The sequence below is a fragment of the Pezoporus occidentalis genome, unplaced genomic scaffold (assembly GCF_034315485.1).
Source record: "Pezoporus occidentalis ecotype Australia unplaced genomic scaffold, CSIRO_AGI_Poc_V1 ctg7, whole genome shotgun sequence".
NCBI lineage: Eukaryota > Metazoa > Chordata > Aves > Psittaciformes > Psittacidae > Pezoporus > Pezoporus occidentalis.
In genome coordinates, this window is record NW_026916052.1 from 8,364,039 (window position 1) to 8,381,378 (window position 17,340).

Below are 17,340 nucleotides of genomic sequence, written 5' to 3' on the forward strand. Positions count from 1 at the left end.
AGGTTGGTGCACTTGCTCACCATGAAGGCTTAATTACTACTCTTCTCTCCAGAGATGTGCAGTTATAACTTACCAACCTGTACTAATTTTTCCAGAAAGTACGTTGAATCTTTCCTTATTGTAAGCAGCTAGCAGTATTGATGTAGTAGTTCTGTGAATCTACAATTACTGTGAGGAGAAATCAGGGATTTATTGTTGGTTTTGTTTCTACCACGGAAGTGAATAATTTGAGAGGACTTGCATCTTAAGTGTCTTGATCCATATTGATAGTAATTTTATTCTATTTTTTATTGCTGCTATTCAATTATGACGTGTTTTAAAATGCATATTTGTCAAGGAATTAATTTTATAATTTTTTGACTCTATTAGTGCCAAGCACACTGACTGTCCAAGTGCAGTCATTGTTAAAGTCTCTGCAATGTCATTTTGGAAGTAGATATTACCATATTCATTAATGTGAAAAAAATTCTACATTAAAATTAATTACATAGAAAAGAATTTCTGGAGCTTTGTTCTGCTGGCTTGTTGATTAAATGAAACCGTTCTTTTAATAGGACAGAACAGTGTTAAACATTCATATGAATCTTCCAAAGGGCAGAAAAATAAGTTGAGCTTGGAATGCAGGCACAAGAGTTTGAAAAAGTGAGAAAAGAGAAAAAATGTGACGCTTACTGTCTTCACTTATCCCATCACCAACCTGTGAAACAATGAAGTGAAACAGGTAAATCAGCTCCACAAGAGCCCACAGGCAAAGCTGGAATCTGAGGAACCAATGCGTGCAGAGACTGGCTGCACCACACAAGTAGTTAAACACAAGCAGTGTCAAACTTGGGCTGTTATGAACTCTACTCACAAAAAAATCATTGTGGAAGAAAGATGAAAACATGCTTATAAGATACTAGTTTAGCACATGTGGAGTTCTAGCAAAAACAGTTCAGTTGCTTGGCCTTTCCTGTGGCTGGTAATAATTTGGGAGAAATTGATGGCCAAAAAAAAAAGGCTTTTGAGCCATTTGTCCTGGCTAGCTGTGAGCTCAGAGGCAGTAATACAGACACAATGATTGTGCAGTGAGTACTCAGAAAAGTGGGAGTACTTGGTCTTCTGAGTACAGAGCCATCTTTTCCCTTCTGAATGGACATGACACATGCATCCTATTGGGCAGCATTAATGTTTGCAATGTTTGTGTTATTCTGCTGGTACCTGCAATGCTGCATAGCTACAAGTAGAAGATAGGCAAGGAAGAGAATACTGGAGCAAATATAAGACAAATAAATAAACCTTTCAAATCTCAGTTACCACTTAGAAGAGCATGGCATTTCTGAGTTCATATATTTTAGCCTCTACTTTGATTGGAGTTCACTTTTCTAACTCATTCAAGAATGCTGAGAGCCTTCACAGGGAAGTAACAAAGCACAGAACTGATAGGAAGTCAGTGTGTTGATCTAGCTGCTTGCCTTCAATTTTTGCATTCTTGGTGTACCTTTTTTCCAAAGATGAATTGGAAGGCAGAACTGTATCAATGAGTCTTGTGAGAACAGTATATAACTATGTTAGGTGCTAGGGATGGTGATTGAAAAACTTCGATTGTTTTGTTATGGGTTTTAGTCTGGGATAGTGCTTCTAAATGAAGGTTTCTCTAAGTTTTTTAAAACACTTTGTTATGTGTACATTCTCATTATGCTGATTTTTAATTGCTGAAAGTACTGCTCTCCTGTAGAGGTAGTAGTTCTTCTTCATCACTTCAGTCCTCCGAGTTGATGGTGCTAAAGTCATTGTATTGTCTTTACTTCCTTTCTACTGTAAATAAAGGGAGTTACAAACTGGAAAAGCAGCACTCTTGTGACATACTTTTAAATTCATGGAAACTACTTAAACCTGTAGTTGTAGAGACTGTAACACCACCTGAGAGCACTCCTTGAAATTACTTGTAGACTTATTCATGCAGCTTCGTTTTTCTGTCTTTATTGTCTTACTCCCAGGAAGAAAGCAAAGCTGCAAGAACCAAATGTTTAGGAGAGATTCTTTTCTCCTGGGGCAAGAGCTGTGAGGGTGTTAGTGTCTGGGGGAGGGTAGAGATAAAAGTATGGGAGAAACAGAGGATGATATATTTAGACCACCCACAAGTCTTTTTCATTCCATGTGTTCCCTTTTTGCTTAGCAGGAAAAATGTTACCTCCATAGAAGAAGCAAAAGCTGAGGAGGTCTCCAGCTGTGAAGAGAGCCTCTCAGGGTCAACAGAAGGGAAATTATGTCAGAGCTGCTGTTCTTCTGGGTGATTTTATTCAGCCTGGTTGGAGGGGGGTGCTCTCAGTCTGATCAGCTGGATTGGGAGCATCTGTGTTTTTCAGGCTCATGAAGGATTCCCTTAGGAGTTCTTTTGGATACCAGGTCATTGATGCTGTGTAATGGTGTTGCTCCAACCAGTGTCAAAGCCAGACAATCTTCTATAACTGACCTAAGATTCCTAAGCCACCACCTGACCTGGTGAATCCCTGGAGATTGCCAGTTCTTTTTCACGTGAGCATAAACACCTGATGCTTTGTTTTCAGGTTGTGTACCAATTCCAAAACAAAACCCAGAAATCCTGTCTTTGAAAGTACAGAAGCCCAAGAAACAGTTCACAACTTCAAAATGTTTTATTGGCTCTCTTTAGTAATGTCTATATGACAAATGCAAACTTGATACTAAAACTTCACACTGAAATACGACTGGGAGCATATCCTGGTTCCCTTGCAGCATTTGCTTTGAATGAGGTTTACTGAATGCATCTGTGTCCACTCCCCAGGAGAATTGAATGCTTGTGTCTACTCTTCAGCTGCTGCTGCTGCTGCATCTCACTCTTACTTTCAGTATTGCTTTTGATAAGATTAGAAGGGTAGCATTCAGGAAAAATCCAGGCTGATGTGATATGTTTTTCCTTCAACATCTTTCTGACCTTTCAAGAAAGGATAGTTCACTTTGTCTTCAGAGAATTTTCAAGTCCCTGTTAGTGTAGTCCATTTCCTGTCCACTCCTTACTGCTCTACCCCCACAAGTTTGGCTTGCACTGGACTTTGAAACCATGTGCTAGTAGTATTTTGCTACTGTCATTAATCTGATATGTACATGGGTACTCGTTAGTGGTAGATTACAGCATTTAATCTAGTATCATATGCTGCATCATTCACATAAATATCAAATGAGTGGTTTTTCGCTATTAAAATTATTGGACTGTATGTTTAATTAACAGTGAGACACTGTTAGATTGTCCTTTAACTAGTTGCAGGAGTTCCTTCTCCCTTAAAAAACTCCATTTTGTATACAAGAATTCTGCTAAATAATTAGAGCAGAAACTTGAAGCCTTAGAGCATGACAGTTTTTAGAGGTGAGATCTGTTGATACTTGCTAGATAAGGTAATAAATTGCGATTAACAGAGATTTCACTATCGAATGTACAGAAAGCTGTAGATCTGAATACTTCAGTTGTGGTTGCTTCTAGAAATTCATAAAGATGGCTTATTTTTAACAATCTGTGAGTCTAACAGCAAAACTGTAAATTCAAATACGGCCTTCCTTGGCTTGAATGAGAAAAGAAATGATTCTCTTCTGCCTCGTTAATAGGAGTAGAACTCTGTTTTCACTTCCAGAAAGGAGAGCTGTTTCTGAGTACCTAGCACCTGAGCATAACATATACGCAATGCTTTGGAGCTTGGTATTTCTGAAGGCATTTTTGACGGAATGTCAAGCTAGTTGTGAAAAGGAGAAGGTAAACATTGCACATGGACCACCCTGTGCTTTGGGAGCATGTCTCTGTGTGTGGCTGGGGGCTTCAGAGGCCAGCTATAGTGAATGCACCAGCTGTGCCCTCTCTTGCTGTGGAGTTAATACAGTCTATATGGGAAGTTGTTGATTGCCTTGAAAGTAGTTCTGGTTGGTGAGTATTAAAGAACTGAGGCCAGGAGAGCTGGGACAGTGCATGTCACTCAGGAGCTGCTGGTCTGCAAACCAAGGCCTGCCAGACACTCTTCCTCAGTATGCATATAACCGCAAATGCAATAGCTCACTTGTAATTCACTGCAGGGCAGGATGCTGGCTTGGATTCAGTGTTGAGAGAAAAGGTATCAGTGAAAGCAATAAGGGATGATAGAAACAGTGATGCATGAAACTGTAGGCAGTAAAACATTGCTTCTAGCAAGTACTTCATTTTTCTTTTTTTTCATGTCAAGTAGTTACCTGACTGCTTTCCTGAATGAAGTAGAATAGGTTCCTCTTCCTAATGGTAGTTAGTTTATCCTTTCCATAAATGTGATCCTATTTTTCTTTATATCTCCTCCCCCATGCCCCTTACTGACTGCTTTATTGGTTTGTCTGTCCTACTATCACTGGGAGATCCCAGCGTATCCAAACCTAAGCTTGCTTTGAAATTAACCTCTCAGCACATGGCCCCTTCAATCCAGCTGTTGTCATAGCAGTCCCAAACATACACTTTGAATGCCCCAATAATACAAGAGAAGCCAGATGATGTGAGTTACAGTGAATCAGAAGGATAAAAAAACATGCGAAAAGTAGGAAAGGGAAAAGGTAGGAAACAATAAAAAGTTCAGTTCACTCATCTGTCAGAAGCAGGGCAGGAAGGTAAAGAGCTGGTGTCCTACTACACTGAAAAGGATTTAGCTGTACTCCATCATACGTGTGGAGAAAGAAGTTGTTGTTTACTGGTATAAACTAAGAACATGCCACTCTCAGAGGATTCCATAATATAGAATGACTGCAGTAAAAGAGAGGTAGTCAGTCCCTGTCAAAGATTTCCCTGCAGCAGTGTTGGCACTGCAGGGAGAAGCAATTAAGTCAAGGTATATTTTTAAATTATGGAAGAAGGTGGTGTGGAATCCAGAGTTTTTGCCAGTTAAACAGAAAGGCAGATTCACTGTCTTAATTCTCTAGTAATTCGCTATCAACTAAAGATGATGTATTAAATAATTTCTGTCACTGATACGTTCAGCAACAGTTTACTGTTCATCACTGCTGGGAGAACTTACTGCTTTTGCTGCTGGAGAGTCAAGGTCCTGGCACAAAAGAGTTCAGTTTTGTGGTGCTTTAGCTCACAAAATGATGCTTGTACTTTGTGCACTGCAGTGGTGGAGTCACAACAAACCACGGCATTTCTTTATGTTGCCTAAATGTGTAATTTTCAAGGTTTTAGATAAGATATAGCATAAGGTATATATTTGTCTGTGTTCCCCCATTTTTCCTCTGCTTATTTGATTTGCTGTGCAAAATATTATGAAGTAGAGGGTTTTTTAAAGTGCAAAGTTGCTTTGCAGTTAAACACTCAAAACATTCATGTCTTAATAATGGAGTAATTTTACTTATTTATTGTATTGCTGTGCTGGTTTTGCCATTCAGAGCTTTAAAGATTCTCTTATGTTGTTTCACAGGGCTCACTTGGAGGCCAGTGCAGAAAAATGGAACAGATTGCTGACATCCCTGGAAGAGTTGATCAAATGGCTGAATGCAAAGGATGAAGAACTGAAAAAGCAAATGCCCATTGGAGGGGATGTTCCAACCTTACAGCAACAGTATGACCACTGCAAGGTAAGTTGCTTAAGTTTCATAAATAGGCTACTGTGAATAATAGAATGAAGCAAATTTGAGAACAGAAGAAATGATAAACACTTCCTAGTTACTAATTTCTAGAAAAAAACTCTAGGTCTCCACCCCTTTACTTCCCCACCTTGCCCACTAAAACACAACTGAGATATTCTATAAAATTTCATCTGTGAGTTTTCTGATACATATGTTCAGTCCAAATACACCATTTTCATTTTTTCTTTTTTTTTTTGATTCCTGATGTTTTGGGGTATTGTTAGTGAAGTTAAGGAAGGTTTATAAAAGTAAAAACTGAACAAGAACTGTGAAAGCAATGTTGGATGTAAGGTCAGTAAAATTATGGGCTTTCTACATGTTAATGTGTTGACCAATTGACCAGTAATAGTAACTCTCCCATACTCATGCAGATTTATACTGCGAAGATGGCTCAAAACTAGTTTTGAGAGCTAAAACTGACCTGTGCCTTGTATTGTTGTATCTATAACACACTGTTCCAGCTCTCTGATTTTGCTAGTTCTGTTCCAGTTTTGTGCATATGTGCATAGAAGGTATGAATGCCTAAGTATTTTTTGACAATGACAAAATCTGTGGCATCAACAACATATCTTCACTCATGTAGAATGTAGAGTCTCACCAACTATGATCAGTAATCATAAAAAAGTTAATCATAAAAGTTAGGACATATTTACCATTGGATAAATATGTTCTAGTATGGCTGGTTCCATCTTATCATTGTATTTTTTCTTCTGTACGGTGTGAACAAGGAAAGAGAACAAATGCAGCTTTTATATAGCTAATTTCATTACATCCCTTTCACCAACACAACAGTGATGTCTTTTCTGCTGTGGTGTTTAGTGAGGGCAAAAGCTGAGTTTAGGAAAACACTTAAGGGTACTGAAATACTCACTTAGAATACTGCGAGGAACTACAGGAAATGTAGCCTGACATGAACAACACTTTCGAGACTTAACTCCAAAACACAAGAGGTAAAGGAATTCCTTATACATTCCTCCTTAATTTAGTCTTTTAAAATAAAGTTATTAGCATAAACTAGGATCTTTGTTTCTTGAGAGTTCATCTCTTCCTGTTAAATCATCCACTTAAATCATCATGCTCTGTTTTCAGGCACATCTGCTGTGAATGTGTCGTAATGCTCAAATGATGGATTGTTAGTGCCAAAGAGCAATAAAAAGCTGAAACAGATCCAGATATGTTTTGAAGGAGGTCAGTGGGAAGTGATAGATCTCTACATGTCATTTTCTAAGGGCTTGCCTGTGTTTCATGCTAGATTACAGTATGTGCGTGATAATAACAAATAATAATGACAATGCCTCACATTTGACGATCTCAAAAAGATTTATAAAAATGCAGGTTTGTAACTTATTACAAAGTATAAAATTTTAGAAGCAATAATGCTGAATGGCTGATTTGTGAACTGCAGCAGAGTTGAAGGCACTTCTGGGTTGTTTAGTCCTTGCCCTTATATTTAAAGAATAACGCTATTTTAGACTCTACTAAGTGCATTCAGGAGCTTTTAGATAGTCGTCTTCTGTTTTCCAGAAAAGCAATATTCTTGCAGTGTCACTGTGAGTATTGGATATATTTGTCTGAGCCCAGTATTTAATAGTAGCTAAATCAATGGTCTGCAACAGGACAAAGTTAAAGCAATCCTGTGCATCACTTTGGGTATTTTGTGCACCTATGCAAGCAAGAGCACAATATTCAATTGTGGGTATTTCTTAGATGATGACTAGTTTATTTTCTAGCAGTTATTTTGGTCCGAACCAAAAGTAAGACAAATGGTAAGACTTTCCCATATACCACGTGATGATACTGTGTCATAACAAATGTGAATTATTAGCATGTTGCATTTCACATTGTGTTAAAGTGTTGAGTATTAGTCATCGCCAGAGGAGGAGAGCTGGACCACAGCTGTCTGTTGCTTTGATTCTCCACGGCAGCACTTCATTGCTGTTTTGATACGCGGATTGACTCCACAACTCATTAGAGTTGTAAAGTAGATATGCTTTATTCAGCGCTGAGGCGCATGGGGGTTTCTCCTCCAAAAGCATGCGCACCCTCCTTTGCCACTCAATTCATTTATATTACATATAATGATTACCTAAACATGAGATTGCTTCACGCCTAACACATAATGCAAAACCTATTCCCGTCTAGTATTATAATTAGCTTTCTGGCATTTGTCCCATTGGTGTGCCTGCACAGTGCCTCCTGATGGTGGTCGTTAGGGGGTCGGGAGGATGAAGGCCTGTAGTTCCTCTTCCTCACCATGAGTAAGCTCTTGCTTTCACGCAGACTCAATAGGGTTTCGGCTCCTGTCCAAACCTCAGGTTCAGTACAAGCTGGTTTTATGTATCTTAAAGCAGAAACTTGTCAAGTTTGTAAATTTTGTTACTCTGGCTATCTTTTGTTCCTTTTCTTTCTAAAGATACTATTTGAACAAGAATGTCTTAAATATTAAGCTATGAATCTTATCTACTACAATTCTGCCTAGCAGCTGTAACTCCTACAATTCTGCTTCACCATTCTAGCAGCTTTGACTCCTATGGTTCTGCTTCACCAAGCACAGCGACTGCTTAAGCAAGCAGGCACAATATTAACCCTTTATTTCCTGGTATCAGTTTCACTGCAGAGAAGCTGTGGATTCCCCATCCATGTGTTTAAGGCCAGGTTGGACAGCGCTTTGAACAACCTGGGCTAGTGGAAGGTGTCCCTGCCCATGGCAGAGGGGGTGGAACTGAATGTTCTTTAAGGTCCTTTCCAACCCAAACTGTTCTGTGATTCTTAGCAGGAGCTATTTATTCCTTGCTGAAGCTGCAGTTTACTAATAAACTGCATCAACCAAAAAGTTGTGTTTTATCAGGTAGAAAGTGAAAACTGGAGGGGGGGGGGGGGAATCCGTAAACAAAACCCCAAACCCATTGGAAGTTCTTCCTTCTTCTGCTTCCTCAGCATAGTGAAGTGATTGGTCAGTGTGGTTAGGATGTTGGATAAAGATGTGCCCTTGGTTGAGGAACACAAGTTTTATGTCTGTGATTTATTTATTTTTTTTAATTATTTTCAAAACCTTATGCCAAGTCTGCCTTTTCAGTAGATTCTTTATAAAATAAGTTTGTGATTCCACACTGTCAGTCACTCTCTGCCTTGTGGGGTATCATTGGCTAGTGTCACTTGCTTTGCATTTAATGTGCTCTTTTAAAATATCCTGTGTTAAGCTGAAAATTGTCAGTGCAGATCCAAGGTACAACGGTATCAGAGAAATACTGCAGAGAGATGACTTGATTTCTTACTCTCAGGGATGCTCCCTTTCTTTTACCTCTCATCACTGGCTGTCCTGGTACTTCTTTAAGTGTTCCTTTGGCCATGCTTCCTCAAATGTTAAACCTTCTAAGCATTTAAACTTATTTGTAAGATTTCCTTTTAATCAAGTGCTTTTCTTATGATCCCACATTGAACTTCTGCACCACCACATCAGCAGGCCTGCCTGAGCAAGGGCTCTGCTTCTCCAGGGTGCTTCTGTTCTCCTCTTTCCTTGAGTTTCACCACCAGGTGTTGCTTTGAATTTGTCCTCATGCAAATTGAGCAGTTCAGTGCCTCACTTCAACTTGTCTTCTCTGTGATCCTTTTGCTCTTATTTCAATTCAGTACCTCACTTCATCTCATCTGCTCTGTGATCCTTTTCCTCTTATTTCCAGCTTGCTTACCCGATCTTGTCTTTGCTGGTACTTCAAAATGTAAAGTGGTGAAATAGCAGCTCAGCTCTGTGAGATGTGCGCTCATGATAGTCTTATCTCCTGCCCTTTATTTTTCTGAGTCCCCAATCCTTCTTGCGTTAGCATTGGTTTTGCCTCTAACAATTCAACAATAATTCTTCTTATTAACCTACGTTTTCCCCACCTTTGGATACATGAAATAACTTGTTTATGTCAGCTTAATGATGCTAATCCTGTTGGTCTTCTCCTCTGTTAGTATCTCACCTGCTCAGTGCAGGCTTCAGCTGTGTTAGATAAGTACAGTATTATGTGACAATTTGGGTTAGCTCACATCGTTTATGTGCCACTGAGGTCTGTTTGGGCAGGAGGAAGTAAATGGTTTGCAGTTTGATTTTTAAACTTGTTTTAGCTTTAAGTACCAATCATTCTCTTACACTTTAAAAGCAAACATTACCCACAGCAGTGTTAGTCACCTGAATCATGGCTACAGATTTAACTTACGTTTCCCACATTAACAGAAATCTTTATGAATGTAGTAAATACTTCTAAATTTTGGACTGATTTTTGTGTTCTTCAGCCAAACTTCCATCAAGTGGTAGCAGTTCATAGTCTTATCACATCCTAATTGCTATGCACAGTCAAGAAATGAGCACATCCTCTCTGGTTGTTGAGTTGTACTCTGTGTCTTGTGGGGGAAGGGCAAGAGGAAGCTTAAGTAAGGAAGCATGATTTTCCTATTTTAATTATTCTCAAAATTTCTTTGCCTTTGAGAATGGGTTGTGGTGGCAGCTCAAGAACACTGAAAAGTTCATAAATGCTTCAGGATGCTGAGAGGAAGTTTAAAAGTACCCGAGTTAAAAAAACATTGGTATGAAATGTACCTATCACTTAAGGCTATGTTCACAATCCTGAAGTGTAGAAAACTTGTCTGCAAAGGTACTGACACGGGGAATACCTTACAGAGAAAAAATATGAAGGCAGCTGCATTTGCAGTTTTTCCGTAATCACAATTTCTCATCTTTGCCTCTTCTTACCAACTCAGGTTTTTCCTTTCATTCTGTTCTTTCCCAGTCTTCGTTATAAGTACTCATTTAGGATTTTAAAGTCTGTGATGCAAAATTTTATCAGCTGCATTAACCATGAAAAAGACCCCAAACAAACAAAAAACCAAACCCAAATGAAAAAAGAACTCCACCTCCCAAAAAAACAAACCCCTGAGAAAAACCCAGACCACTCATGAAAACCAACAGCAAAAACACATAGAAGACAACCTTTATGCAGATATTTTATTCTGCCAAAAAGGAAAAGCTATAAAAGTAACATGAAAAATCAGGGGGTTGGTTTTGTGTGTATAGAAATACCTAGAGTCACGCCTCTGCGCAAGAGGAGGAAATTCAAATGCTGACACATTGTTCTCCAGAGATGCACTGAGAGCTTTGTATCTCACTTCTGCTGGAAGAGTTCCTAACTGTAGCTTTTAGAAAGTGTGCTTTTACTAAAATACAAAGACTGCCTAAATTATATAAATCACTGTGGTTTAGCTTTCAGGGAGAGAACAGGACGTTTCAAATTAATCAGAAATGGGTACCTACTCACATAAATCCTGTTGGCATTTGTCTGCATAAATGAACAAATGTCTAGCTAATGCTAAATAATGCATGTATCTTGGATCACAGAGATGCTTAACTTAGCTTCTTTTGAGTTCGGAATGAATTGGCCAAGGACCTGTGAATTTTAGTGTTTTTTATATCTATGTGATTTTATATCTATAGTGATTTTATATCTATGGATAGTTCATTAATATTTGCAGATACTGTTCAGACTTCCAGGGGATGCTGTCTATGTATTTTGTATTTTAGGCTTGGTTTGTTAAAGTAATCAAATGCTGAAAGTCTCAAGTATTTATTTGTTTTACTTAGCTATTGTCACTTTATCAAAAGTGTTAGCATAGCCAACTGGAAATTGCTTTCTGCTTGTTGTTATCCCTTCAGGGTGCCTGCGATTCCATTGTTTTCTTTTCCAGCAGGAAAAGCCTGTGAGGAAAAAACATTTTTCTAGCCTTAACTTTCTCTGTACACTTTTGGTGTGCCTGCCTGACTTCAGGCAATGGGTTTATTCTTAAATTAATTCCTACTTAATTATTCTAGATTTGTTTTTCTTGGGTATTTTCTATATTCAAATCTGCTTCCATGTTAGGATTTATTAACTATTAGAATCACAATATGATTATTATAGTATCAGTGCTGCCCTAGTCTGTGTTCTTAATTACAGTCTAGAAAGGGCTTTATTAATTTCATCATCTCATAATTAATTTCTCATCGCATAAGACATGAAGCATGTGTAGAGATGGTCAACTGTTGCTGAAACATTAATTTTGACTGAGATGCGAACTGTGAGGGGGTGAGAACAGAAAATTAAAGAGTCTGCAGTTGGAAGCGGAGGAATAATATAGCCTTTTGCTTAGAGGAAGAGCTGCAACTTGATCTGATAGACAAGGGTGTTTGAAGCAGGAGCTTGAACGATCTGTACCACACTGCTGTGAAGTGCCTCTTCAAAGTAAGGATGTTTTCAAAGTCTGTATGCTCTGTCACGAGGGCGAATAGTCTCCCCACTAGTAAATCAGCATTACTGAACAGTTTGAGAGCTCCTTAAGTAAACTTGTAGTGGATAGGACTTTTTAAGCACTCCTGAAGTTTTAAGGGCTCTCCATATTTGAGAATCCTGAATGTTGATTATTGGTGAAAAAGAGAGATTGCACTGTACAAAAAAAAATTGTACTGTACAAGGACAGTACAATTCATTAAGCTTTAGCAGAGACTCTTTGAAGTGTATTTAGGAGAAAGACGTGGAAATCGTGGGTGGGAATATATTGTTACAGGAAAGGAGGAGTGCAGTTAATGCCTAAAGTTAAATGAGACTTCTCAAGGGGACCTGTCTGAGTTAAAGCGCTTGCTTGAGGATTTACTTAAACTGATTTGTGTTACGTCAATGATTCAGGTGTGTACGACGCTGCTCTCCTGGGCTATTTCTCCAAAAGAAAGATGTGTAAGCAAAAGCATGGTGCAAAGAATGAAGTGTTAAATTAGGATGTCAGTGCAGTGCATTTTTTGCTTTGACAAAAAATGTTGCTTTTGACTGTATTGCAGCTTATTCCCAGAAGAGTAGTTGTCTTATGGTAAGTCAGGAAAGTTGCAATAGATCAGTACTTAAAATAATAAATAATCTGAATAATGAAAGAACTCTGTCACTAAGCAGAATAAAGCAGGTTGTTTTACTGTTGAAAAAACAATTGATAAGCAGTTTTTAAGTACTGTATATATCTATTTCTGTGGATTGTCTTTTTAATACTGTAATTTTTATATAGGTATTTATCAGTATGTACATCGTATTTTGTCCATTTTTGAGGATCCAGTGTCTCGTTTGTTTTAGTCAAAGAGTCCTATATAAACTTTTAATACCTCACAGGATCTTTTTCAAACCTCTGAATAAAGCCTGTGTTTTTCTCAAAGGATAATCGTTATCCTCAAATATTTAAGAGAACGTTCTGACATTGCTGTGGAGGGAAATGTGTGTGACAGAAGTCAGGGTAATGCTGCAGAAACAGCACAGCTAACAGCATTTCTCTCTGTTCCTTAAAAATCTGCGATGAGTCTAGTGCCTTTTTCTCTGATATTGCTTGGCTCACAACCCAAAAGACCACTCAGCTTCCATCATTATTAGTGGTAGCCCACCTACTGCTAATGAAATCTCAGAATACCTTGAGGCACCAGGGTATACCAGACCATCTGTTTCTACTCGTCTGTCTCGAGCTGGATGACCATAACTGACTGTGGCCTGACCTTCAAGGGTGAGCCATGTGGATAGCCAGTGAAGGAGCTGGAGCATAAGCATATTGGTAGCCCATTTTTAATCTCTACCCATCAGACAGCTACTATATTCCCTTAACTATCTCTGCTGTTCATCTCTCTGTGTTCTTCTGACTCCCCTGTATCCTTATGAAGGTATAGTGACTAGAATCTGCAGTAGCAATAGTATGGATATATAGGATGAAGTTCCATCCATGTTTTATACTGTAGTAAAACAATAGCGTTGTGTCTTATACTTTCTGATGATGCTCAACATTTTATTGGCTTTTTTTGTTGTTGTTTTGTTCCGGCTGCATATTGAGCAAATTATTTCAGAGACCTGACAGTAAAACTCCCAAGGCTTTGTAACTGCCCAGGAAAGTGTTGAGGGTTTTCAGTCTTGTGTATGCTTTTTCAAGATCAGACGGTTTCAGTTGTACTAAAAAATGCTGGGTACCACCTGAAACCTAAGGACATCAACAGATATGCTCCCACACAGGGTCACAGAAATGGGTTGGTACAAGGAAATGAGATAGGGGATTTCTCTGAATGCAAATATTTTTTTGTTGAGGTATGTTTTTCCAAAGGCAGAGAGCTGGGAAGAAAAACCCAGTGGTGCAGCAGCAGTGAATCTGTTTTTCCAAACTGCAGAGGACCACCAGAGAGCCACGAGAATACAGTGGCTGTTGCCTTTCCCCCCTGCCCCCCCCCTTTTTTTTTTCTGTTTTCCCCCAGAAGCTTTTATAGCCTGTCTAAGGTAATGCTGTGAACTATTTGCCCTGCTCATACCTTTCTCATTCTGACACTAGCTGGAGATGCTTTCTGTATAATCACAGAATATTCTTGGGTGTCTGTGATTTCACTGTCATTTGTTTCAATAAATTGGACCAGTAAGAAGAAACATACTTCTATTTAGCAAAACTGCTTACTTGCCATTCAGGACATGGAATGGAGCTTGCAGGGAATACTTTGAATCTTTTAAAAAGCTCTTTACATAACTGACACATTTCCATATGTATTTTGTGCAAGTGTTAGAGGGTTTTATCCTCTTTCACTTTGTGTTCTCGAAGGGCAGAGTCCTCTCTGCATCGTTTTGAAGAAAATTAAATGGGAGCGTTATTTTATGATGTTCTTAAATATACAGTAAGAGAGAGGATGCTGCCACTTTAAAATCCTTCTAAAACTTTGTCAGCACTTGCAGATTGGACTGGTGAAGAGTTCATTTTCTGTTAAGGATATCTTCATCTAGATCCTGCTTCTTGCTGCTGCAAGCAGACTCTTTAGGGGAGGAGAATATTTATTCCAGTTAACCCCTCAACTATTGGATCCTCAATCCCTTGTTATTACAGCCAATAATCCACCCTAGGAACATTAGCAATAAATTGGAAGAATTGTGTTACCATGGCAGCTGCTCACTCCTGTTTTCATGCAGATTCTTCAGATTAAAGGCTAGGCTTTGACATGTATGTACAAACTAGGGGAGCGAATGGGATTGTGCTTCTTCTTGTAAGTTTTCCCATTTTTGTTCTGTTGCTTTCTTAGAATCAGAAGACATGAGAGTGGGGTTTTGTTTAATGGGCAAGGTAACCTTGCAGAGGTTGTTTTGGGTGTTTACTCTGAACCTCAGCTGTTAGGTGTTCCTTGCAAGTTTCCATACATCTCCATCTTCTCACCTGGGTTTCAGTGAGTTTTCCTCATCTGCAGTGGTTAGTCTGAGGGGCTGGAAAACTGCTGTGGAAATGTTACTAGAATTAGTTTTGTTTTCTGAAGTTCTGGTCTTCCACCTTTAGCAGCCAAATGATGTCAAAACCTAAAATGGTGCTTAAAAATTTGGAGCTTTCTTTTTAGGAAAACTGTTAGAGGTTATGTTTGTGTTAACACATGCTTCCTGCAAAGTAAGTGCAGTGCTGTGCTCCAGTAAGGCTTCATACTGGGTTTAGGGTTCCCACTCCTACACTTTGAAATTCTAGAGTGCCTTATGCACTTAGATATATCAAACCAGTTAGTTGTTCATGGGAAAAGACAACCAGGTTTTTAATTTCAGGCTGATTTGGAACTTGAATCTTCATTTTGTCAGGCCAGTAAAGATGACTCCTTTTCTCGTGTCACTTAAAGTATCATCAGTGATTTTCCGTATCAGAAGACTCAGAGTGCTCAATAATAAGGTACAGGCACAGTTCGTCTCTATAGTGCTGTACCTGATCAGCCTGCAGTATCTGAAGTTGTTCTTCACAGAGCTACTGAGATCACTTTGTTTTAATCAACGGTTTACTGATTCCTGTTGAGTACGATGTAATTAGATAGAAAGTATTTGCTTGTGCAAGGTGAATGTTTCTTGGGTTTGTTTGTTGAGTTGTTTGTTTGTTTTGTGTCTTGGTTTTGAAGCGTTTTTTTTTAGTGCAGTGTTGTGCTCGCCATCACCCATTTATTACTAACATGTTATTTTAAATGCATGACTGCTCATCTTATAACTTTCTCCCTTGGAATGTGTGAGGGCATTTAAAAGCATCCTGTACAAAACCAGAGTTTGCTTGAAGGTCCTTTCTATCGTGTTGTTTAACGATGACGTAACATTATGTCAGGGCTGGTAGTGAAGCAACTGTTTTCTGAAGTAATTACAACTGCTGTATATTAGCTGGCTGTGAAGTCTTATAACACACTCTGCCAGATAGAGAATACGTGTGCAGTAATTTCTGTGACATGAGCAGCCTCTTCTGGTTCTGCAGTGAATGAGGATCAGCCTTAACTGTTTTGTGATTGTCAGAGACAAGGTACTGTCGTTGACATGTGATTGTGCTAATGATAGACGGTTGTTGTTTGGGTACCCCTATACCCTGTTTCTCTGCAGGACACATTTCAGGGACATATAGGAAGCTGCATAGTTCTGTTGAACTCCTAACCTAACTCCAACAGCTTCATGGGGGCTGTTGCTTAAATGTACAGGCATGGCCTGCACCAAGAAAGAACAATTTAAAGATCTTCTCAAAGAAACTTAATAGCTGCTGATGCTAGTAATTTATTTTTCACCATAATTTTAATCTTTTAGAGCTTTCTTGTTGAATGTATAAATGAAGAGAAAAAAATATGCATGCCAATGTTTGATGGTATAACAGAATAAACCAGTATTTTCCAGTTAGTTTCATATCACTGTTGTTGCCAATTTTGTTTTTGCAAACAGGTATTTATAAGCTTTAGAAAGAGTAGTAAACTAAACCCGTAAATCATTAAGTATATATTCTGATACATTTATTTCACTTTCGTTTGAGTTTGGAGAGAGTTTTCTACGTTCCTTCTATATTACTGTGTATTTTCTAGTCATAAAGTCTTACTATAAGTAATACAATAGATTAAAAGAAAACCCAGAAAACTTCCTCTCCCTTGAAGCTGCTGCTTTGCAACTTTCATGCTTGAAGAATTTCTAAAATGTAAAGTAATATCTCTTGATTAACGAAAGGGCTATGCTTATGATTGTATAAACAGTCATTAAAAAATGCATACTGTTGTATGATTCACTTGGGTGTAAATTAAAATTTTCAGTACCAACAGAGACTTCAGTGATTGAATCAAATCATAACTTTTAACAGTATATTTTTTTATTAAGTCAGTGAAACAGGCCAGCAGGAATTTAGAATTAGCAGTAATAGAAGAGAGAATAGTAAATGAGATTTTTAAAGAAACAACTGAAACAAATGCATTTCCTTTTTTTTAAATTTAAATACTGCTTCAGGTCATGTACTAAAAATCACCATCCTTCTTGTTTTATAGTCTGTATTTATTCAGTGAATATTTATGTGAATATATTTTTATCATAAAATAAATGCGGGGGGTGGTAGGGTGTGTTTTTTACATAATTATTGATGATATCTGACAGTTGTGCCCTGTGCTTTCTCTACGCATGATTTTCTATCTAGATTTCTGAAGCAGAGAGACACTGTGCAAAATGCTTTGCGCTTACATCAGTGATGTGGTTAGTGTGTGCCATCATGCTGGGTGTGGACACTTTCAGGAGCCTTAGTGCCTGATACGGGAACAAGTCCCAAGCCTCTAACTAAAAAGTAGACTCCGATTAACCCTTTTCTTTTTTTTTCCCCATCTGCTGCAGTAGTGACTCAAAACCTCTAAACTGGGAGTAAAAACTATTACCGAACAGTTGTAACCTATGTATGTACCTG

General features: G+C 38.4%; 1 protein-coding gene across 6 annotated transcripts in view; it reads left to right on the top strand.

Annotated features, from left to right (window-relative positions):
* The window catches only part of UTRN (utrophin), a 368,969-nt gene that overhangs the window by 245,587 nt on the left and 106,042 nt on the right, over window positions 1-17,340 (top strand). For all 6 annotated transcript variants that reach the window (XM_062641830.1, XM_062641829.1, XM_062641831.1 and 3 more), the window contains one exon: window positions 5,418-5,574. In XM_062641830.1, coding sequence (XP_062497814.1) covers window positions 5,418-5,574 — 157 coding nt within the window. The remainder of the gene's footprint in view (window positions 1-5,417; window positions 5,575-17,340) is intronic.